General features: G+C 42.9%; 2 protein-coding genes across 3 annotated transcripts in view; both read right to left on the minus strand.

The window, feature by feature from the left end:
* The window catches only part of krit1 (KRIT1 ankyrin repeat containing), a 60,898-nt gene extending 48,525 nt beyond the window's left edge, over positions 1-12,373 (minus strand). Inside the window, exons 1-4 of one of the 2 annotated variants that reach the window (XM_084312640.1) lie at positions 12,172-12,373; positions 9,165-9,334; positions 6,959-7,115; positions 2,737-2,829 (exon numbers count right to left, since the gene is read on the minus strand). In XM_084312640.1, coding sequence (XP_084168766.1) covers positions 2,737-2,829; positions 6,959-7,115; positions 9,165-9,266 — 352 coding nt within the window. In that variant the 5' untranslated portion in view covers positions 9,267-9,334; positions 12,172-12,373. Of the gene's footprint in view, positions 1-2,736; positions 2,830-6,958; positions 7,116-8,345; positions 8,431-9,164; positions 9,335-12,171 lie in introns of those variants that run through there. The other variant, XM_084312641.1, reaches the window with a different exon arrangement.
* A 1,211-nt stretch (positions 12,374-13,584) lies between these two features.
* rpz2 (rapunzel 2) lies at positions 13,585-21,723 on the minus strand. Its single transcript, XM_084313522.1, has 2 exons — positions 21,610-21,723; positions 13,585-15,845 (listed from the first exon to the last, which is right to left on the minus strand). Exon 2 carries the CDS (start codon positions 15,818-15,820, stop codon positions 15,101-15,103), a length of 720 nt encoding a protein of 239 aa, XP_084169648.1. The 5' UTR covers positions 15,821-15,845; positions 21,610-21,723; the 3' UTR covers positions 13,585-15,100.
* Between the last annotated feature and the right edge of the window lie 4,419 nt (positions 21,724-26,142).

Raw genomic sequence — 26,142 nt, forward strand, 5'->3', positions numbered from 1 at the left:
GTAGACATCATTATAAACATCAGAATATTTTGCTCACATATTTAAGTAGTGCATTCTCAGGTGGTATTTGAAAGACACTTTGCTATTCAATTTACTTATGTTCAGTGGGCAGTTATTCCAATGATTGATGGCACGATAAACAACCGTCCTCTTTAAAGCATTTGATTTTGGACGTGGTAACATAATCTGTCCATCATCGGCTGACCTAGTAAAATAAGAATGAACCTGACTGCATCTGACAATTTGTTTGTATAAGAAAACAGGTTGAGACAAAAAGACAGTGTTCCTTAAAACTGTAACCGTGTTGAAAACCAGCCTATTCTCTACCGTTAACCATGAGAGTTGACAGTGCATAGTGATAGTGTTTGTTCTCATGGAACAATGTAAGACTAACCTTGCAGCTCTGTTCTGGGCAGTTTGCAATTTCTTTAGTTGACCTTTGGATGCAGAGGACCATACAATAATCCAGGTGCACAATAATCCAGGTGACATCAAATTAAAGATTTCGCCACCTGTCCCACAATGTATGTAGGGACATAAGAAAGACATTTCCTCACCATGGAGATACCACTCCCCATCTTCTTCACTATAGTATCAATGTGTTCTGCCCATGACAGCTGGCTATCAATTATTATGCCCAGTAATTTTACTTTATTTACCTGTTCTATGGGTTCCTCAGACAAGTTCAAACTCATTTTTGGTATAGATGACAGTTTATGACTCAAACCAAAGATAATTGATTTGGTTTTCGAGATGTTTAGTAACAACTTATTCCGTTTTATCCAATCAAACACCATATTTAACTCAGCTGATAAAACATTGTCCAGTTCACTGACAGTTTTTGCAGCATAGTACAATGTGGAATCATCGGCATACATTTGTACAGTTGCTTTACACAGAACTGATGGTAAGTCGTGAAGATGGCGTGTAGGAGTGGTCCTAGGCAGCTCCCTTGCGGGACCCCGCAGTCTAAGACCTTCTTAGTAATTCTGTGTAATCCCAGGAAACGCTGCTTGCATTTCACTAGAAACCGTGCCATTCCTCGCCTGGATCAACAATCAATCTGAAATCAATGCTATATTATCGGTATTATGTTTCATCATGTGAAAGGGTGGGGGGGTGGTTTCTATGCTTCGATCGTCACCAACGGCATACGTTGTGGAGTAACGTTACAATAACACTTTCGGATCACAACGAAGGCATGCTCGGATCAATGCAAGATTGATACCATATAGCCCTTACCTTGACTAGTAGGATGTACTGCAAAAAGAATATTCCAATTATCTGATCGCCATTCCAAGTATTGATGTCGATCGTGTTGCCAACGTAATCCAGCAATGAACATGAATCGGCGGTGCTTGATTCTCCCCAATTCATGTGTTATAAACGTTACTCCTCCCCGACTAGGAAAACCCGGACCAGAGTTTTTAGATCGACGTACAGGCTGAGCCAGAGAGATTCCAAGGATGTGCAATACCGGCCACAAGGCGTTAGGCGGCGGTATTGGACGTTTGCTATCTCAGACCCATTCAGGACAGGCACAGGCTGCCTCGATGGATTATGAATGGAAATAGCGAATAAAAGAAATAATGACCCAGAAACGAGAATCTTCATTTCTGGCACTGAACCGTTGGGCCACAGAAATGAGAATTCTCGTGAACGGCACTGGATGTGTTAAGCCAGGGGTTCCCAAAGTCGGGGTCGCAGTCAGGCCACTGAACTTAGAAGCAGGCCAGGACAGTGTTTCTAGTTGCAGCAGCGCAATAGTTAGATAACCTAGGTGGGGAACAACCAGGAGATCACTGCAACTCACACAAGTTGGAGAACTATCTCTCTCTCTCTTGCTCTCACACACACAAAGGGAGCCGCATGTGATTGGTGGAGGCGGGACCCTTACAAAAAACTGCTAATCATTGACACATGCTAGCCTGTAATAATCCCCCCCAGAAAAATCTACTTTGCATTTGATATATTGCAAATATATGCCATCACACACACTGGCATTTAAAGGGTTAGAATTATAAAATGAATATGTGGTGTTATGATCAGGGCTGAAGTTGAATAAAAGATTGTATTTTTTTTACAAATTACAAAAAAACTGAAAATCCATAAATGTGTTGTTGCTAATCATACATATGCTAGCCTGTTTTTTAACAATAATTTGTGATGCCATCACAAACACTGGCATTTAAAGGGTACAAATAAAAAAAATGCCTGCACCAGAATGCAGGAAATTTAAGCAGGGCCCCCAGACCCCCTGCTTAAAAAGTGGCCTGACTGGGGCTATATTTTGCACTATATTTCCTGGCCTGAATGATTTCCCCAGTCCGGCCCTGGTTAAAAGCCTCCAATGCTTATTAGTGTGTGTGCGTTTGAACGTTTGCATGTTTCAACCATACATTTCCATTTATATAAAAAAAAAATATATATATATATATAATTAAAAAAATATATATATAATATTTACCTCGTATAATAGTGGGGGTCGCGGCTCTCTGACACCGTTATTTGGGGGTCGCGGCCTGAAAAGTTTGGGAACCCCAACCGATTCCCAGTAAAAAGGTGACAAAAATGCCAGTGCTAAAAATGTTATTCTCCCGATTAATTAAGCGAACAGCAATTGTGTGCCGATATACTGGTGCATCCCTAATAATGACAGTTGGTAAGATGCATATAGCTTCAACAACACTGAATGAGATCTATTCAATCTATTTAATAACAGTTCTATCAACGTACCTTTGACACTGACTGGCACGATATAAAGAGAGGCCTCCTTCCCATCATTCTCTCCCTCCAGGGGGAATTTCTTCATATGCACCACGCGTTTCCCTGGATGAGGACATTAAATGGTCATTTATATAACATTTATATAACAGCTTTTATCCAAAGCGCTTTACAATTTTGCCCCTTTTCCACTGCATGGTACCTACTCGACTCTACTCTACTCTACTCTGCCTTTTGGGTTTTCCATTGCCAAAATTTGCGGATGGTACCTGGTACCGGGTACTTTTTAGTACCTGCTTTGTCGAGGTTCCAAGCGAGTAGAAGCGATACCAGAAAAGTGACGTGAAACACTGCAGACCACTGATTGGTCAGAAGAGAGAAGCGTCACACGTTGGAGCGTCCTGCACAAAACACAACACCGCCATCTTTATTTAGCCTCGCGTATGATTCATTATTTGTTTGCAGCAGGAACAAGTGCAATAAACAAAAAAGGATACATTCACTGTGTATTCTGCCTCATTTATTGATGAAACAAACCAACATCAACACAATTTACCACCAAGAGCGGAGAGTTTAGTCTCACAAAAAGATAGCTGATTTCTTAAGCTTGTTGTTAGCTTACGTGCTAATGTGATTGCGTTTTACCATTATAATAGTTAGCTCGCTATTGATTGTTTGTACTAGTAACGTTAATGCTAGTAGAATAGACACAACGTGAGGTAATCATCATCATCCATTTTAAACCGGTTATTACCTAATGCTAACGTTAGTAGAATAGACACGAGAGGTAACGTTAACGTTAGCAGAATAGGGAGGTGTAGTGGTTACGTCATTTTCGTTTTTTCCTGTTCCACCCTCTGTTCCACTTAATGTATTTCCCCATTGACTATTTCTAAATCGGCTCGTTTTAGATAAATAAAGCATTAACGTTGGCATGGTGTACCTTTCTGTGCGTATTTATCCACAATCTATAGCTCAACATGAAAATATTCGCAAATTAATCGTAAAGGTAGCAAAATAACAACGTTTATGTTTTCGTTCGCTGGGAAACTACACTGCTATTTGGCGCTGCTGACTGACGTCACCACAGCATAGCCTGCCTCCTGCCTGTAGTCAGTCACAGACCTAGGATCAGATTTCCCTTACATTCCATAAGCTTAACAATTCGTACAATGGGAAAATAACTGACCCTGAATCTGTGGCTAGTATCTGTTTCACCCAACACTAGTGTTACAGGCTGGTCTACAGCTCATTGTACAGCTACACTTGCAAACAACTAGTGCTCCGGTGATCATAGCCATTTATCTCTAAAGCTAACCACTATTTGTAAAAGCCACAACCACATTTGTATTTATAATTTAAATTGTATAACGTTATTTCGCTGCATATTAAATCACTGTAAATACTAATTTAAATCATTGTTTCATTGTACATATTGTGTATAGTTTATATTGTTTTTTACATGACGTTAGTAGCTAGCTAGCTTGCTAGCCGGCATTCCCGAAACTCCTAACATGCCCCGATTTAAAATGGTTCTCTCCTCTTTGTATACCTTTGTCCTCACTAACAAAGTATTCTGCCAGGAAACTTATGGACACGACAGTAGTAGTAGTTATAAGGTTTTTGAGCTTGTAACGTTAGTTAGCTATCGTGGTATCAATGGGCCCTGTAGCTAGCTAGCTTGCTAGCCGGCCTAATGCGTGTGCAGTGCTTGCGTGTGCAGTGCTTGCCCCACAGGTCTGAGAAGAGGACCTGCACATTTTACTCGTTCCCGAAACTCCTCTACATGCCCCAATTTAAAATGGTTCACGACAGTAGACATTGCTAACGTCTAGTACGTTTAGCTAGGTAATCTTAACGTTAGCTAGCTAGCTAGCTTGATATCAGCTTGCCGTGACGTTGTTTGGCGACAGCCTAACAGGCTGCCTACTGGCTACTGAACAACAGGCTGCCTACTGGTAATTGTAGTTATTTTTTTTACGACCAATTAAAAACCTTATATAACTACCTTTATTTCAACCAAAAATGCTTAAACAATAATGTTAGTGGTAGAAGGGAACTCATTTTGTGCAAAAATGGAAAGCTTGCCAATGTTCATGCGACAGAATTGTTACAATAGTTGATAATCCATTTTCCCAATGCTAAATCCCTATACGGGTGGAATAACCAGTGACGTCAGACTACACCTCCCTATAGACACGAGAGGTAACGTTAACGCTAGTAGAATAGACACAACGAGAGGTAATGTTAACGTTAGCAGAATAGACACGAGAGGTAACGTTAATGCTAGTAGAATAGACACGAGAGGTAACGTTAACGTTAGCAGAATAGACACAATGAGAGTCTGGTTAATGTTGTTATTGATTGATTGATTGATTGAAACTGTGTTTACTCTGGCTTGCTCCAAGCCCCCACGGATATAGCTATGCTCACGGAGCTCTCATGCTGTACACCAGCGGCCCCGCCTCCCCACACGGAGATGAAACGGAGTACTACCTGCACTGGAAAACGAACGAAGTACCAGGTACCTAAAGCGAGTAGAGTAGAGTAGGGTAGAGTCAAGTAGGTACTATGCAATGGAAAACAGGCATTTGTTCCTCAAATTTTACCCATTCACTCACACATTCACACCGACGGCGGAGGCAACCAAGGTACCAACTTGCTCATCGGGAGCAATTAGGGGTTAAGTGTCTTGCTCAAGGACACTTCGACATGCTGCCCGGGAGGAGCGGGAATCGAACCGGGACCCTCCGGATTACCAGACGACTGCTCTACCTCCCAAAGCCACTGTTGCCCCCTGGACATTTTCTTTTTAACTAACAACCGGGTTGTCTGGCGGTTAGAGAGAGAGACACCCAACGTGTCCATCACCTGTCCAAGAGCCGTCGAGCAAGAGGTACTGGACCTGCTCCATGATGTGTGCCACAAGCGGCTGACCCTCAACTCTGACCCTGCACTCTGACCCTGCACTCTGACCCTGCAATCTGACCCTGAACTCTGACCCTGCACCCTGACCCTGCACTCTGACCCTGCCGGGAGTTCTTGTAGAAAAGGTAACAGCAGGATGCTTCGTACAACGTGGGTTGAGGAGAAAACGTGTTTCCTAAAGAACAACACTCACTGGGACACCAGCGTTGAAAACCAGAAGCTTAACCTGCTGTTGTTACACTATACATCAGACCGGCACATCCGGGTACAATCCATGCTGTTCTTCATACTAGCTCCGACTACTAGCCACAAACCAATGCATGGGGTTGAGCACCTGTTTGTACAAGCTGACTGAGGTCGCATTCACACTAGAGCTGTTTGGTCCGCTTTAAACGCACCAGAGTTCGTTTCCTCGGATAGTCCGCTTGGTTTGGGGTAGTGTGAAAGCTCATTCAAACTCTGGTGCGGACCAAAAAAGCGAACTCTGGTCCGCCTGAAAACGTAGGTCTCGGTTCGCTTCCAAGTGAACCCTGGTGCGTACTTTTGTGGTATGAATGCTCATCGGACCAAACGCAAGACCAAATATAGGAAACTGTGCATCTTGAGTAGAAGGAAACAAAACAAACACTGCGGCGCGCACTGCAAAACAAGCGCGCGTGGAACATGTCTCGTGGACAGACGTGGGCGAATGAGGAGGTAAAAGCCCTGATAGAAATATGGTCAGACGAGCTAATTAAACAGCTGCTTGTGGCCACTCACAAAAACAAGAGGTGTACAAGTTGTTTAGCGAGAGAATGATGGCAATGAGCTTCAATCGACCAATGTCACAGAATAATGTGGTGTATGTGTGTGCGCTGGGCTGCTTCGCAAAATAATGTGGTGTATGTGTGTATGTGCGCTGTAGAGCTGTCCCCGAAGCCTGTTTTTGGGATTCTATATATCCAATAGTCGAGCGCCCTTTTCAATCGTGTGACATTGTTCAGAACGTTTGGTGCATTTGACAAATTGCAGTGTGAAAGCAAACCGAACCAAATGAAGAATGCAACAATGTTGCAACTTCACCCCCCCGAATCGCACCGAGTCCACCAAACTATTATGTGAAAGCGACCTGAGGCTCACTGAAATCTATTCCACAGTGCTCCACACATTAGCTTTCAGTTGTTCTCAGTCAGCTTCCCCCCATCAACTTTGCATTGGTTTGTGGCAAACTAGTCGGAGCTAGTATGAGGAACTCTATTCTATAGATGTTTAATCAGATGTTTAATTAGACTGAGGGGGAAGAAAACAACTATAATAAAACATTCACCCATGAAGCCTTGGTTGTTGGATATGGGTTTGGTGGCCTGGTCAACATAGTCCAGAATGGCTGTGGTCTGGTCATCCTCTGCCGGGACTCTAGTCTTCAGTAACATCTTCTTCCTCTTCTTCTCTTTTCCTTCCAAGGGTATTTCTATCAGAAGGATCTGAATGGGAACAAGATAACATGCTATGATGGTTAAAGGAACACGGCAAGTAGACGACAGAGTACAGCAACTTGCAATGGGCCTGGTCTACAAGATACACTACACCACTAAGGTACCCATGTACATGTCAAAATACTTCCCAAAGGTCAGTGAATACCACGACCACAACACCAGAGGGAGCTCCACAAATCATGTTAAACCCAGATTCGGCTCAAACAAGGGACTAAACACGTTTCGCAATTATGCCACATCAATGTGGAACGCCCTACCCAAAGCTGTAAAGGAATGTGAATCACTATTCACTACCCACTTTCAAAACCGCTCTCAAAGAGCACCTACGGGAGACTGCAATTCGAAACTGGCCCCTGTAAATGTCCAAACCCAATCCCCTCCAATGTACAGTTTCCCCTCCCTGCCTACCCACCCCCCCCCCCCCCCCCCACCCCCACTCCAATGTCTAGATGTAACAGTACTGTCTACCTGTATGTCTGTTATGATGAATTGAAAATGGGGGACCCTGATGTAAACCAGACGAAAGTCGTTCTCTGGTCTGCATCCCCTTAACAATTGTGTGTATTGAGCTGTACTGTATTGTACCCATTCTGCAATCTGTTAATACAATTTTCAATCAATCAATCAACATTATGGGAAATGTGCTTACCGTCTTCTCCAGAGTTAGCACAAATGAATGGGGGCGGATACAGGTCACTAGCTATGGCTAGCTTGCAGCCGGATAGCTTTCTACTGAACGCACAGAGAATAAATTGGTATCTATCATCTTGTCTGACTCTGGCGAAGATGGTAAGCGCAATTTCCATAATGTTGGTGTGTTCCTTTAAGGAGTAACAGACATGCAATCAGATTACAATAATGAAATAAGCACACACAAAAAACTGTAATCAGATAACAGTTACTTTTGAGAAGTAAAATAGATGCACCATTTGGACATATTTGTAAATGGAATGAGAATATTAAAGACACAAAGTAAAGATGACACAAAATAAAGATATCTGATGAAAGTCATAAGGTGTTTTTTGTAACCGATAGTGTCACACTACTTCCTTCCTCGTGAAAATATTAAAAACATCATATGGTAATTGGACGCATTTATATGTAGCGCTTTTATGATTATCCAAAGCGCTTCACAACTTATGCCTCTCATTCACCGATACACTCACACATTCACCACACATCAACGGCGGAGGCGACCATGTGAGAACCAATGCCAACCTGCTCATTGGGAGTTAGGGGTTTGGTGTCTTGCTCAAGGACACTTCTGACACGCTGCCGGGAGGAGCTGCAATTGAACCGGGAACATTCACATTACCAGACGACTGCTCTACCTCCTGAGCCACTGTTGGCCCATAATTTTGAAATATTGTTTGTAGCTAATGATGATAACACTCATTCAAATGACAGACTTTAAATTGGAAGCCATTGTTAAAGGTGCTGTAAGTGGTATTTTTGTGTGTTAAAACAAGTGTTCTACAGTTAAAATAATAGCTCTACATTCAGCCATCACTGATATAGAGTGTCTGGTCAGTAACATGGCTCTCTCCCAGTCCCTCCGGTCTGCAGTAAACACAAAATAAATGTTCTGTTATGACAAAAATAAGAAATAAAAACGTGTTCTAAGCAGGGTTCTCTTTCCTGGTTGGATAAAGTGGGAACGAGATAGCATAAAATGTATGTTGTGTTTATTGCAGAGTAGAGGGACTGGGAGACCCATGTTACTGACCAAACACTCTATATCAGGGATGGCTGTCAGAATTTAGAGCTATTTAACACTTCTTTTAACAGAAATATACTAAGTCTTACAGCACCTTTAATTAAACTATATATTCTAGGGATAGCCAGTGAAAACCTAAGATTAGGCTATAAATCGACAAAGAATTTCTTTCTTTAGTCAAGGACAGTCAGGAATTTTAGCACTAAGACCAGGAGATGGAACATCCTGCCCTCAGCATCCCCCCTATTTCCACTGGGTGGTGAGAAGGTGGTGAGAGTGGTGAACAAAAGATCTGCAGAGTCTTCCCTCATATTTTTTACCTCATAAGCTTTGGCTCGATATTCCTTAGAGCTCAGGCTGACGTGGCTCTTAGGACGAATGACGGCGACAAAGACATCGAGCAGGTTGTCCTGGTTGCCCATAGTGCTGACGAGCCCTCAGTCCCAACAGAACCTCCCACACAAGGACAGAACGCTGTGCTGCACCATACCTGAAAATGAAGTGTATGTCTATATGTAAAGAAAATGTAATTTGGATGCATATAAAGTAACTTCTATTTTCATACATGATACCGGTATTAGATTAGATTAGATTAGATTAGATTAGATTAGATTCAAATGTATCGTCATCATACAGCACAAGTACAACGAGAAGAGGTTTGGCATCTAACCAGAGTGCAAATATAACAGTAAAGTGCAATAGCAATATACAATGTACAGGTGATTAAACTGGATATTATAAAATGTATAAATTAGTACTACTGAGTAATAGTGCTAATCAGGTGTATGTAGTACAGTGTTATAGTATTATTATGTACAGTGATACAGGTATAAAGACACTATGGTAGTACGTCATACTGGCCAGTGGTAGGTAAGAGTAGGTAAGGGATATACAGATATAGATATAGTTTGTACAGGTATGTACAAAGGATTATATGCAGGTATACTATATACCGACATATGTGGATAAATATATATATATGGTAAGAATAAATATACATGTATATACAGCATTATTGTACATGCTGTCATTCATACAGAGTTTATGGGTTATATTCAGGAATATTTAAATGATATGCAGGTATATTCTGTATGTTGCCATAGATTCCAGTAAAACATCCCATGCAAGGATCAAATGCTGTGCAGTGCCCTTCCTGCCCTTGTGAAAAATTAGCATGGTAGTTTGATGGTACCAGATATTGTATAAATAATGTATCATGGCACTGCCCATGATCAAAGTTATGTATCACCGACGACGACACCACTTTTGGATTTAAACAATACCTTATAATCTCATTTAGACCATGATACTGATGGTAATAACTTGGTATAATCTAATGTAGACCATGACACTGATGGTAATACCATGGTTTAATCTAATGTAGACCATGACACTGATGGTAATCTTCTTTTTCTTTCGGCTTTTCCCGCCAGGGGTCGCCACAGCGGATCATCCGTTTCCATCTGTTTCTGTCATCTGCATCGTCCTCCGTCACTCCCACTGCCTGCATGTCCTCCTTCACTGTGTCCATAAACCTCTTCTTGGGCCTTCCCCTCCTCCTCTTTCCTGGCAGCTCCATCTCCAGCATCCTCCTCCCGATGTACCCCACCTCCCTCCTCCGCACATGTCCAAACCATCTCAGTCTTGCTTCTCTCACTTTTTGCCCGAACTGCTCAACATGGGCCGTTCCGCTGATGTAGACATTTTCGATTTTGTCCAACCTTGTTACTCCCAGAGAGAACCTTAACATCTTCATCTCTGCCACCTCCAGCTCTGCCACCTGCTTGTTGGTCAGCGCCACTGTTTCTAGACCATACAGCATAGCTGGTCTCACTACCGTGCTGTAGACCTTTCCCTTTACTCTTGCTGGTACCCTTCTATCGCAGATCACCCCTGTCATCCTTCTCCACCCGCACCACCCGGCCTGCACTCTCTTCTTCACCTCCCTACCACAGTCCCCATTACTTTGGACTGTTGACCCCAAGTACTTAAACTCGTCCACTTTTGGTACCTCTACTACACTGATGGTAATACCATGGTTTAATCTAATGTAGACCATGATACTGATGGTAATACCATGGTTTAATCTAATGTAGACCATGACACTGATGGTAATACCATGGTTTAATCTAATGTAGACCATGATACTGATGGTAATAACATGGTAGTCTAATGTAGACCATGATACTGATGGTAATAACATGGTAGTCTAATGTAGACCATGATACTGATGGTAATAACATGGTAGAGTCTAATGTAGACCATGATACTGATGGTAATAACATGGTAGAGTCTAATGTAGACCATGATACTGATGGTAATAACATGGTAGTCTAATGTAGACCATGATACTGATGGTAATAACATGGTAGAGTCTAATGTAGACCATGATACTGATGGTAATAACATGGTAGTCTAATGTAGACCATGATACTGATGGTAATAACATGGTAGAGTCTAATGTAGACCATGACACTGATGGTAATAACATGGTAGAGTCTAATGTAGACAATGATACTGATGGTAATAACATGGTAGAGTCTAATGTAGACCATGATACTGATGGTAATAACATGGTAGAGTCTAATGTAGACCATGATACTGATAACATGGTAGAGTCTAATGTAGACCATGATACTGATGGTAATAACATGGTAGAGTCTAATGTAGACCATGATACTGATCGTAATAACATGGTAGAGTCTAATGTAGACCATGACACTGATGGTAATAACATGGTAGAGTCTAATGTAGACGATACTGATGGTAATAACATGGTAGAGTCTAATGTAGACCATGATACTGATGGTAATAACATGGTAGAGTCTAATGTAGACCATGATACTGATGGTAATAACATGGTAGAGTCTAATGTAGACCATGACACCGAGAGTAGACGGGAAAAGTTAGCTGTTGGATGTTGATGATGAATTTATATGCATGAGACCAAATAGCTTTCCTTGTTGCCTGTGGGGTCATTGAATAGGCTGGGTCTGTATAGTGACATTATGTAGATATACTCAATTACAAAAATGCGTTAATTAGCCATTTTTAAGTGCATAACAGGAGTTCATAAGTCAAATGATAAGTCATACAGTCACAAAAGTCACGCCCCGGAAACCAAGACTTACTGCCTGCCTTCTTGACAGTTATTGTATCACAACACGGACTAGCCTAATATACAGCATAATATCCTGCGCGACACATTGTTAATATCATTATTTATCTTGATATTAAATACATGTATGAGGAGGACAACTACAGTACTTGTTTTCTGAGCAGAGGCTCGGTGATCCCTCTCCCAGTAGAAGCGGTGTTGAAACTTACCTAAAATGACATCTTTTCACAAACTAATGAAAACATACATTGCGGTGGTGTTCATTTTCTCAAAGAAACTAATCGGCAGCTGTGTCAATAATACTGGTATAGTAATCCTTAACTTCAGACGCGATGTTAGAGTTTCCTGATCGGACAGTGTTGTCGACAACAACAGCAACTAACGGGCAAGAGTCACATTACGTGCAGCGCCTCGCTTTGACAACAGAGTACTCTGGTGGTGGGGTGGACTCAGTGCGCACTGAGACATCAACACCATACTGTACCTATGAATTATATTTATGAACTCAACTATGTTGCCTATTTACCTATCTACTGCCTTCACTGTGTGTACAACTGCCTTGCATTGTAATTATAACTGCCTACCTCATCCCGTAGGCTAATTACTGTTATATAATTAGTTATTATATTGTTATGTCACACGTCGCATATATGATAGCCATGTACAATAATTATACTGTGTATGTTTATTATATAATATATATATATACACAACACACACACAAGTGTTGGACATATCTGTCCACATAACTGTATACTATATATCAGTATACAGTAAATTTTACTTTTTTTACTCAAACTGAGTACATTTGACTCAAACTGAGTAAAATGTTACTCACTTGGGCTCAAATGGACTCAGTTTGAGTAAAATTTACTCTGCGAAATTTATTGTATACTCCGTCGTGGGAATCAAACCTGTAATCTGATGAATTTCAATTCCTGATGAATTGAAAATGGGGGACCCTGATGTAAACAAGACGAAAGTCTTTCTCTGGTCTGCATCCCCTTAACAATTGTGTGTATTGAGCTGTACTGTATTGTACCCATTCTGCAATCTGTTAATAAAGTTTTCAATCAATCAATCAATCTTGCGGTTAGTTACCAGTTAGTCACCCATTAAGTCATTCACACATACAAATTCTAGGAATTAAAAGTCATAAGGGTTTCAGAGCATTTAGTTATTTTCACTACATTCTATAAGTTGGCTAAGTAAGACTAGGTTACTAAATGGTAATGATTGACCCCATGTTATCATTTAATGGTGCCAATGCAAATTAAAGCTTCAATCCGGAATGTTTTTGAGTGAGGTATAGTATTTCCACATACATCCTTCAAGAGTTTGATTTGGAGGCTGCGTTCTGGAACTTTCTTAGGCCTTTGTAATGAGAATATAGGACTGTTTTACTCCCCAATGTTAACAAACATGGTAAATATAGTCAATAAAATGACAAACTCATATTTACCTGTTGTCTAGCATTCGTCCTTGTATCAAGAGCCCAGTCAACATCGACTCGAGAATGAAACCACATCTCCATTTCTATTTTTCACACAGACCACCAATTTGTTTACATTTGGATCACAGACGGGGCCTTTTAAATTAATTAACACACATGATAAATGCAATAACTTAAAGACCTTTTTTTATTGCAGAGATTGTATAAAACGTCAGAAAATCTGCACACGACAGGTAACAAGGCAGCAGTAAAATAGATAGTGTAGTGGTCTCTAACAGAAATAAAAACACACGCTTGACACAATAAAACAACAAGCAAATATATGAACAGATTGCAATCGCTGAGATATTCGATGCTATTTATCTTTTCATTCTTTGGTCCATAAGGGCAGATGGCAGAGTTCTCCACGCTGTAGCCAGCCAATCCACAGGACCTGCAGATGAGCCGCCCTTCTCTCTGGTCATGGAAATATTTTCTCATTGCTTGTACAAATTAAAATGAGTCCTAAATTATCTTCCTGTGCAAAATACAGTAGAAACCCATGGTTCTCAGATATTCTAAAACAGTTAAATAATATGAATGTAGCGACCATCGGTTTTAAGGCTTTCAAACTTGGTTTTTAAAAAGGACCATACCAATCTTCCCTGACATGTGGAAGCTAAGAGTTGTTTTACATTTCCAAGCTAAGTTGTTTTACAGTTCCAAGCTAAGAGTTGTTTGACAGTTCCAAGCTAAGAGTTGTTTTACAGTTCCAAGCTAAGAGTTGTTTGACAGTTCCAAGTCATTCTTGCAATAATTCTCTTTTTCCTGACCGCATATCAACACATAAACCCATGCAAGTCATCACATATTTGTATATTTCTCACATCCCCTAATTTAGTCATTATGCCAATTCCCTTCCTGGTCGTTGCGCTGCCCTACCGACAGTCTGGGGAGGGTGTGTAGACTACCCTACTGTTGGTTTGGGGAGGGTGTAGAGTACCCTACTGTTGGTCTGGGGAGGGTGTTGTAGACTACCCTACTGTTGGTCTGGGGAAGGTGTAGACTACCACATGCCTCCCCGTTACACGTGGAGTTCACACGCTCTCTCCCAGATCCCCTCCTCGCTGAATAGGTGCCCCCAACCGACCAGTAGGGGTCACTATTGCAATGGCCCGGATGGATACCCCACTGGGTTCCCACCCGTGAACACTGCTGTGTTTGTAGGGATGACTGAATCCGGGTCTCTGTGGTGATAGGCAAGTGCTTAGGCCTCTAGTCTACACTACCCAGCCGCCCTGAAAGTCACCACATCTGACTAAAATGCCATGCTAACATCTGAGGTGCATCTATTTTCATTAAAGGTTTTAGTTTTTCCCCCTGAAAAGTTCCTCTATTGTGTCTTAATACAGGAAGAGGAGAAATTCTGTCAGAAAACAAGTGATGCATAAAAAATGTCAGTAATGGTAAAAGATTTTTGTATCAAGGCAAGAATGACTTGGAAGTTGGAACCCACATGTCAAAAACGCTGGTCTGGTCCTTTAAATGCAGTTTTTAAAAATCAACATTTCCTGGTTTCAACATTCAAACATATCTCCCTGGGTTTCCATGTCACTGTGGCTTATCTTACATTTTCACCAGAGGCTATGGACATAAAGACAAAAAAAAACGACTTCCGGATAGAGAGAGGGGGAAGGGCCAGGGTCTCACCCCACCCTCCCGGGGCGGGCGTGGCTCTGTCCGGGGCTCTCCTCTTTGCACTCGCTCAGCACCTCCTGCATCTTCCTCTGGATGTCCTCCACCCTCTTGGCCCACTTCTCCCGCACCTCGTCCTCGTCGTCCTCGGTGACGGCCGTGTAGGCCATGAGGGCGATCAGGCCGATCTGGAACAGGTGTCCCAGGTGGGAGCAGCGGTGCTCCATGACGGTGCGGTCGTGGTCGCAGTGCTCCAGGTAGACCTTCAGGAGGGGCCTCCCGAACACGGCGCCACCCCCCATCACGCCGCGGTAGTACACGTCCAGGCTCATGTCGCTCTTGTCCCTCTCGTACACCTTCTCGAACTTCTCCATGTGGCTCTGGGCGTTGTCGGGGTCCTTCCTCACCAGCGTCACCATGCTGTTGAAGGCGGCGTACTGGTGCTTGATGTACTCCTCGTACTTACCGAAGGTCTCGTTCACCTCGTCGATGCGGATCTGGCGCAGGCACTGTCTGTTCTTCTCGGAGATGCTCTCCAGTTTGCCGTGGACCGCCTGGAAGTCCTTGTCCAGCCTGTGGGCCTCCTCGCCCTCCAGGCCCTTGCGAGCCACGCCGACCAGGGAGGAGACGATGCCGAACAACGGGTCGATGGACGAGGCGAACGAGGACACCTTCTCCACGCAGCCCAACACCTTGACGGCGGTCCTCTTGATCATTTCAGCGTCGGCCATGGCTGCAGACGAGAGAGTCAGGAGGCTGGAGGTAGAAGACACAAGTATTATTGATCCATGGCTGCAGACAAGAGAGGCTGGAGGTAGAAGACACAAGTATTATTGATCCATGGCTGCAGACAAGAGAGGCTGGAGGTAGAACACACAAGTATGATTGATCCATGGCTGCAGACGAGAGAGTCAGGAGGCTGGAGGTAGAAGACACAAGTATTATTGATCCATGGCTGCAGACAAGAGATGCTGGAGGTAGAAGACACAAGTATTATTGATCCATGGCTGCAGAGACGAGAGTCAGGAGGCTGGAGGTAGAAGACACAAGTATTTTTATTTAGCCTTTATTTAACAAGGTTTGTGCCAATTGAGATCCAGGATCTCTTTTACAAGGGAGACGTGGAAATTATTATTAGTATTATTGATCCATTGATGAGGCTGGTAGAAGGTAGGTAGGAAAGGTAGGAGACACAAGTACAATTGAACCCTGTTGTGCACTCCTTTACATCGACATTTAGTCATTTAGCTTTTATCCAAAGCCAAGTGCTGTATAACAAGTCAGCAAGAGGAGTACAGCTTTGGGGTAAGTGGTATTGCGGGTCAAACAGTGCTGAGCTTGAGTGCATACTAGTATAGACAAATTAGCATAGTAGGTACTAGGTAGTAGTACAGGCATAGTAGCATAGTACATATATTATAGTAGTATAGACATAGTACATAGTAGATAGTAGTATATAGACATAGTAGCATAGTACATATATTATAGTAGTATAGACATAGTACAGTAGATATAGTAGTATAGACATAGTAGCATAGTACATAGATTATAGTAGTATAGACATAGTACATATAGTACACATATATTATAGTAGTACATAGTAGATAGTAGTATAGACATGGTAGCATAGTACATTTGGATTTGGAGCCAGAATAGAATGGGGAACTTTCCGATTACCAGATGACCGCTCTACCTCCTGAGCTACTGTAGTAGATACTATAGTAGTATAGACATTAGGGGTGGGAATCACCAGAGGCAGGCCTCACGATACGATATTATCACAATACTTAAGTCACGATACGATAGTATTGTGATTCAAAATATATTGCGATATGCTGAGTATTGCGATATTAATATTGTGATATATTGCGATTTATTACCTTTTCTCAACTGCAAAGTAAAACTGTCAACATGTTAAACTTTTAACTAATAAAATAAAGTTCTCAGTCTGTTCATCTCACTTCAATAATTTTTATTGCAGCAAATGGGATTTTCTCAAGCAGACAGATGTCAACACTGTAATCTGTGTTGCATGTACCTGAGCATGTGTACCTGACAAACTGAACTGTTTGTATTACAGTCATATTCCAACTTAACTGAATGCACATGTGTGCGTGTGTGGACTACTGTACTATTACAGGTATTGAAATGACAATGCAACCTCCTACAGGCGGCCCGGGTAGCACAGCGGACTAAGCGTCTGTCTACCACTGCAGAGAAACTGGTATTGAATCCGGCTGTCAGCGGATTCAATACGGTGGGTGATAATAATAATAATTTAGGACCTGCTCAGAGGTCATCAATCGGCACACATGCGATGCATGCATGCAATTCGTATCTGCGATTAACCCATCCCGTCGTCCTTCCCCCCCAAGGGCAGCCGGGAGCAGACAGGCGTCAACGTGAGCCGCGCCAGGGGACCAATCCAAGTGCTCCTGTCCGTCTTCGTCAAGGACGCCACAGCGTTAGCGATCTATTGTTGTGCATGTTTTTCCATTGGGTTTATCTTATCGGGGGGGAAACCCTTGCGAGCACGGGGAGAACATGCAAACTCCACACAGAAAGGCCTGGGAGATACCCCACCTGGGTAACTGGCATCATGGAAACCTGGTCCCCAAGCGGGAATCGAACCCTGGACCTTCTTGCTGTGAGGCGACAGTGTTAACCACTACACCACCGTGCCGTAATCTGGTTGTTGTAAAACAGCGACTCCTACAGGTCGGTCAGGGCGCCTGCACAGCGAGGGAGGGAAATGGTGAAGGTAGTGTGACCTCCCACACGTTACACTTCACCAATGAGAGTCCTCGCTGCCAGGTGGAAAGAGGCTGGCTGTCTCCTATGGAGCTGGCTGTCTCCTATGTATCGGAGGAAGCATGTGATAGACTTCAGGGCTCCCTAGACCGACCAGTGGGGGGCACATGCACGCAACAACCAGGAAGGGGAGGGGGGAATTGGCATAACGACTAAATTGGGATGGGAGGAAAATACAGAAAAATAGGAGGAGAAAAAGTAGATAAAAAACAATGCAACCTCCTTATAAAAGAAATATACTGTATCAATATTTTCCCACCACTATGAGGCATTGTCTAACGTTATCTAGCTGGCTAGCTACTATAATATCAACGTCAGTGATAACATCATTGGCATTCGTTTTTGCAGCTGTTGGCTAGCGTTGGCTAACTAGCTATCGTTCTTCATAGCTGTAACTGAACGCAACGCCAATGATGCTAGCCTTATGTGATCTTATGAGTTTCAGTTCATAGGAAAATACTTTGACTAGAATGGTCAGAAGTAAATTAACTTAGATGCTGTTATACTTAACACCCAGTACTATTAACTTTACTTAATTTCTAAGATTAGATAGATAGATATTATTAGATTAGATTATTAGATAATTTAGTCTGGACTTTGAGAATGCCTCTGTTAGACCTACAGTATAATACTGCCAGCTGCTATAACAAAACCAAAAACGATCGGTATCGGCAGTGTATGTCATCGGCCGATATGGCTCATAGACGATCGGTATCGGTGGCAAAAAACCTAATCGGGGCATCCCTAGGACATCTCAGATCAGCAGCATGATGCTTGCATGTCACAATAGACAGCATGTACAGAAGGTCTCATCTTACACGATGAAACTGCAACAGCGACAGAGACAGATGACCGTGACGACAAGAGTGGGCTTACAATAGAAAACAGCCTTGATATGAGAGATGGGAAAAAAACATAAGGCCTACTTGTCCCTTCAGAATGTCAGGATTAAAGCGCTCAAATGTGGCCTACATTGTTTTTACGTAGGGGTGTAAAGGTACACGTATATCCGTACCGAACCGTTTCAGTACTGGACCTTAGGTTCGGCTGTTCGGCTGTTCGGCTGTTCGGCTGTACACTGAATGAATACAACGGTATGTTAACCACTAACGACCGCCCACTGACTTTTATTTTTTTTACAAGTCTATTATTAATTTCAATATAGAATATTCGTTGACAGCCCTACAAGTACAATTAGTTACTGCTAGTGATGTGACGTTTGAAGCGAGGCTCCGGAGCTTGTGTCGAGCAATCCAGCTTTTTTTAAGTGGAGCCTGTATCGAAGCGCGTATCAGGTGACGTACTGATGACGTCCGAAGCCTCGGTCCGGGGGGTACCGCCCCCGAAGCCCCACTCCGGGGGGTACCGCCCCCGAAGCCCCACTCCGGGGGGTACCGCCCCCGAAGCCTCACTCCGCGTCACTGATTCAGGAAATGGCTTCGGGGTTGGTGCGCAACGCGTCTCCAACACGGGATCATCCCTATGTTCCCCGGAACATCCCCGCAACACAAGTGTCGACATAGGAATTCATTACGAGTTTCTTTGCGCTGGAGAATCCCGTGGAGTACTGGGAAAGACAAATAAATGTGTATCCTAATAATCCCAACATATATATAACAGATGGTAGCGCGAGGCACTGTCAGTCACGATGGACTTCAAGCGTTGTGAAGTGACTGGCGAGTAGCGGTACTGCGAGTTAAACTCACTCCACTTAAAAAGACACACTTTACACATCATGAAGAGTGAATTCACCTTGGTGTAGCGGTCTGTGCTGTCACCTGTCGCCCGTGTCACGGCAGACACGGGTTCTAGACTCCCTCGGGGCATCGAAGAAAGTTAAACACAGCGCAAAAAAGGTGACCATGTGATATCATCTCCGTTAGATATAAACTTGCTGTAATGTCTAACTTGCTGTGCCTAATCTGATCACATCTGTATGATCCAAATGCAGGATGGCATGTCGATTTTGAGTTGCTTTTTCTGAATAAAAATGAAGCACTTGTCCCTGCCATCATTCTGTTAGAAAAACACACTATATTAAATTATAGAATGTTGTAGTAACACAAGCACTTTCTCCTCTGTCCCTGCCATCATTCTGTTAGAAAAACAGACACATTGTTATTTGTTTATTGGCATCATCATCACTCTGCCTGTTCTACATTTATTGTCCACTTGATGGCATAGTAGAGCAAATGCACCATGAAGCTTCGACACATGTGTGGTACAATTGGATGGAAAGCCTCAATGCTTCATGAAGCTTCATCTCGCCATCACTAGTTACTGCACACAATACATAACCCCTGAGTGGAACATGGAAAGCCAAACTTTCCCCCACTGTACTGAAAACCCGTACCGAACCGTGACTTCAAAACCGAGGTACGTACCGAACCATGTTTTTTTGTGTACCGTTGTTCTCAGAATTCTATCGCAAAATGTTTATCTCCACGTGAAGAGATGGTACATCTGAATCCTGTTAAACATGAATTAAATATATAGCATATTAGTGAATAATGGAAATTCATTGTGTAACCTAGATTATTTTATATTCAGATCTAATTTTATTGCATATATTTATGTAGGCTTATTTCTTACAATTACCCTACCCTACCATCACCGAAAAGTGCTATATAGATAGTTATTTATATTTATTATTATTATATTGTAAAAGATTTATGCATTGAAATGTCTGTAAGTCTCGACGACATTGAAATGAGGGTGACCTCAATTGTCCTTTTCGAGAATAATAATAATAATAATAATAATAATAATAATAATAATAATAATAATAATAATAATAATAATAATAATAAACTTTATATTTGTATAGCACCTTTCATACAGAAACTGCAGCTCAAAGTGCTTCACAACAGAAAAAAAGACAGGCATAAAATGAGCACATTAGGATCTAACATCCCAACAGGCCACCTTGTTTATGGTTTGATTCAGTTTTAAATAGACAATACTACAACATAAAGTTTGAATGAAAGAATACCTGTACCCCCCTCCCCCATGCTGCCCGAATTTCCCGATGGGGATCAATAAAGGAATACCTTATCTTGTTATTATCATATCATTATAATGCAGTGCTGCTGTATAGTCAGCAAGCATGTGACATTAAGTCTGGATGGCCGAGCGGTCTAAGGCGCTGCGTTCAGGTCGCAGTCTCCTCTGGAGGCGTGGGTTCGAATCCCACTTCAGACAAGCAAATGTTTTCCCGCATTTCACTGTATACTTGTATGCCGTGACAAATAAAACTCTTGACTGGACATAAAAAAGATTTCAGGTCTGCAGTTTACCACTCAAATGAGAATCTGTTGCCTTGACGATGACGATACCAAAACATGTTGTACAACCACAGATACTGCAGAGAAAAGACTACTGAGGAAGACAGTGGGTGTGTCTCCAGCGCAGAAGAAAACATATATACAAATAAATAAACAAATTGTTATCCCGTCCTGACGCTTGCTATCACCTATAAGGATCAACTGATCAACCTCCATAAGGCTCCATCTTTACCTCAAAGCCTTTATCTCTGTAAAAACCAATGTTATGACTTCCTGATCTCACAACAACCATACTAATCCACTAATCCAGCAACCCAGTGCCTCTGTCTCACTTCTGTCCAAACGGAATGTTTCCTCGTACAGAAACTAAACATCTTTTAGCAACACGTCCCAAAGCCCTTGGGCTAGATTCTCTTCACACTTACCTGAGATAGAAAGCTTTGTGTTGCCGGTGTGACCCTTATATCTCTATTATCTACACAAGTGTCAAACGTTCCTCTCCGCCATTTTCCTCCCTCTCGGTTAAACAAGCCCCGCCCTCGCGCCAATTAGGACTGAACCAAGGAAACTATAGAGGGAGGAAGGGTCGCTGTGTCACTGTGTAGCGCTAGAGCGCACGTTGGTGTGGAAAGGTTCAGTTCTGCCGGAGTTTAATGGGATCAGCCATTTCCCCGTTTATGACCAATTTAAACAGGTTATTATATTACCTGTCAGAATCATCGGCAGTTTGTTGCCGATCTAATCTACGAATTCCAATCTGGCTTCAGAACATCCCACTCCACTGACATGCCTTCTCGATTTGAACGACCACATCCAGCAAGAGGTGGACGCGGGCAAATACTGCGGCATGGTCATGCTAGACCTACAAAAGGCCTTCGACACTGTCAATCACACCATTCTGATTGACAAGCTAAAAGCAATTGGTTTTGATAGTTTATCAGTGAGCTGGATACAATCCTACCTGGAGGGGATCGAGAACAGATGGTGGAGGTAAACGGTACCCTACCCCCCCCCCTCACAGTGAACTGTGGTGTTCCACAAGGAAGCATACTAGGATCACTACTGTTCCTAATTTATGCAAATGACATGTCGTCAGCTTGTGACTGCAACTTGTTCCTGTTTGCGGACGACTCAGCCCTGCTTGTCTGACAAGAACAAGTTACAGGTTGAAAAAACCCTCAGCTCGGAACTATAGGCAAAATCTGCATATGGCTCGCCGACAACAAACTATCATTACACATGGGCAAAACAGAGACCATTCTCTTCGGTTCAAATAACAAACTCAGCAAGACCGACGGCTTCTCAGTTACAGTGGGTGACAATATTGTCACAAGGAAAGATGAAATTACCTACCTGGGTTCCATCCTAGAGGCTAATCTTTCCTGTGACAAAATGGCATCCAATGTAATAAAAAAAGTCAATCAACGAACTCGATTCTTGTACCGGATCTCCTCCCTGGTAAACAAGAATACCTTGAAGACTCTGGCAGGAGCACTCATTCAAGGGTACTACGACCATGCTTGCACCTCATGGTACCAAAGCACCTCAAAGGCACTAAAAACCAAATTACAAACATCTCAAAACAAACTAGTCAGACTACTGCTTGACCTGACTCCTAGAACCCACCTCACCCCTGCACACTTTGCCAACCTAGGATGGCTTAGAGTAGACGACAGAGTACAGCAACTTGCAATGGGCCTGGTCTACAAGATACACTACACGACCAAGGTACCCATGTACATGTCAAAATACTTCCCAAAGGTCAGTGAATACCACGATCACAACACCAGAGGGAGCTCCACAAATCATGTAAAACCCAGATTCGGCTCAAACAAGGGACTAAACACGTTTCGCAATTATGCCACAACAATGTGGAACGCCCTACCCAAAGCTGTAAAGGAATGTGAATCACTACCCACCTTCAAAAACACTCTCAAAGAACACCTACGGGAGACTGCAATTCAAAACTGGCCCCTACAAATGTCCTAACACAACCCCCCCCCCCCCCCCCAATGTACAGTAAATGACCAAGTATGGTCTTGTCAATATTCCAATGTACAGTTTTGCTTGTTCAGTTTTACAGTGTCCCCCACCCACTCCTCCTACCCAACCTCCCCCCAACCTCCTCCAATGTACAGTTTCTATGTCAAATGTATATACTCTCTTTTCTGGACTCTTTTCGTATCACAAACAGTACTGTATTTGCAAATCTGGTATGTCATAAATGTATAGATGTAGCAGTACTGTCTATCTGTATGTCATGTATGTCATATATGTTATGATGAATTGAAAATGGGGGACCCTGATGTAAACAAGACGAAAGTATTTCTCTGGTCTGCATCCCCTTAACAATTGAGCTGTACTGTACTGTACCCATTCTGCAATCTGTTAATACAATTTTCAATCAATCAATCAATCAATCAATCAACCAAGCAGAGCATAGAAGGCTGATATTCTGACGTGTTTACCCTTCCTTCTTTTATAATTTCCTTGGTAGGAATGTGGAAGTGACTCGTGTTTGGTCCACGCTGATTGGGTAGAGGGTTAGTAGACGCTGATTGGGTAGTAGTTACAGATGCAATCTGACTGGGCTAAAATCACAGGCCTTTACCCAAACAATGACAAGCGGTATGTCCTCTCCATTGTTTTGGCCATACACATAATAGCCACACCCTTCAGGCATGTATGGGTGGAGAGATACTGTACCACTACATCATGGGAAAAAAAACTAAAACAACAATGAACAAAAACAAACATTGCTCTAAAGGGGACATGTTATGGAAAATGGCCTAGTCTTTGTACGGATGTGTCTGTAATGCTATTTAGAAATAACTATATAAATAACCTATAGACACAAGTACTCCTTGCTGCTTGGCCAGGGTTTGAAGTCTTTAGATTAACAAGCCTTAAAGCAGTTCAGAATTATTGCTCATTGTGATGTCAATAAATTAGCTTGAATTAATCAATTAGCTGTGCTTTTTGGAGCCAGGATTCAAAATTCAAGATTCAATATTGTTTATTTGCCATACAATGAAAATCTTACTTTGCTAGTCCTCCCTTCACACAAAATCACACAATACTTAACTAAAACATATTTAAAATTTTACAAGCGAGTACTAGAAAATAAGGTAAAAATAGATAAAGGCACAGTGAGTAACATTGCACGTTCCGATCAGTATTTACAATATACATGGAGGTGACAGTGGGTCACAGCAGCAGTTAAAAAAGTGACTTTAGTGATTCATAGTTCGGGGGAAGGGTGACAGTGTGGTCACAGCAGCAGTCAGGTCAGAGTGTCTGCCTTGAACAAAAGCGGGTGGGGGGGGATCAGTTTCAAGAAGGTGTGTGTCTGTGGGGGGGGGGGAGGGGGCTAGGTGGGGGAGCTGGCATTCACAAGCCTGATGGCCTGTGGCTAGAAACTGTCTCGTAGTTCTGGCTTTCAGACTCCTGTATCGCCTGCCTGATGGCAGGAGGTTGAAGAGTCTGTGCTGGGGGTGTGTACTGTCCTTAATTATGTTATGTGCTCTTTTATCAAGTTTCCTCAGAAAATGTTCTATTTCCACACGTAAGCACAGAATTTAGAATGTGTGCACGCACAAAAAAAACGGGATTTATCACACGTGCGTACACAGGTCCTACGCACACCTGTCATGATAAATATCACCTTGGTCCTACGCCGAGGCTCGTGCACACTTTCACGTATTTGCATACCAAAACCGCCCAGATTAACCATATATGGTAATGGAACACCCCCATGAAATGTGGAAAAATGGACTAAACCGAGGGAAGCGTGTTATGAGACAGGCTGACAGACGTGTACACGTACGGTGATGTCGGATATGATATCTATTAACCATTGCTGCCTGGGCAGCGCAAACACTAATAAAGACCGTGCTGGAATATGACTGCCTTTTTCCGTTTTGTTTGATTAATACCCAGGGATTAAAGTTCTCCGTAAATTTTCTACCTGCTGCATATGATTTCTAGAGGCATACAATCTATTTTGATGTCAGTATTGGGTAGCCTATATAAACAATAATACGAGAGCATATACAACAACAATGAATCTCACTGCCATGTATGATGTAGCCTGCCTATGTGATCAATACAAACTGAATTCCATCATGTTTGTGTGCGGGAGCTCACAAGGCTGTTGTCACAATGGGTGGTACACAGGAGCTACCCGAACAACTGGATGACGTCATCAACTTGGCTATACGGATGGACAATCGACATCGGGAGAGGGAACGCAAGAGGGAGGCGTCGACACAGGTACTCTTCCGGCCTTCTTCCGGTGTCGAACCAACAATGCATTTCACAAGAGAGAGCCTGGGTGACGAGCCTATGCAACTGGGCGCTCTGCGCGGAGAGACAGAGGCGGATCGACCAGAAGCGTTGTTTCCGTTGTGGTTGTACTGGACGTCGCTTCATTAACTGTCTTGGATTGTCGGGAAACGGGGGGGCTCGCTAAGCTTGGGGGGAGTTTTAGCAGGTGGGCATTTTTCCTCTGTCACGGTGATACACGCACCTTTTTTGATGTCACTGTTGGGTGGGGGAATTCTCTCAGGAAGACCAGGGCATTAATTGATTCAGGGGCGGCGGGTAATTTAATTCACGTGGTATTGGCATTTGAGTGGGGGGTCCCGTTGGAGTCACTGGAGGTACCGATTCTGGTTCAGTCATTGGACGGTCAACCACTGGGTAGTGGGCTCATTACCCAGCGCACTGCGCAGCTGCGTATCCAGGTGGCCGGGAGTGAGTGGGAATGCTTACGATTTTATGTTGTCATGTCTCCTCATTCTGCCATTGTTTTAGGTCACCCTTGGCTAGCAGAGCATAATCCTTGTATTAATTGGGCTACGGGTGAACTCTCCATGGGGAGCGGCGTTAAGTCAGTTTCTGGCGAGAGTTCACCCGCCCCTTCTCCCTCTGCTCTTTTGTCTCCCATGTCTCTCTCC

The sequence above is a fragment of the Notolepis coatsorum genome, assembly GCF_963971535.1.
Source record: "Notolepis coatsorum genome assembly, chromosome: 4".
Taxonomy (NCBI): domain Eukaryota; kingdom Metazoa; phylum Chordata; class Actinopteri; order Aulopiformes; family Paralepididae; genus Notolepis; species Notolepis coatsorum.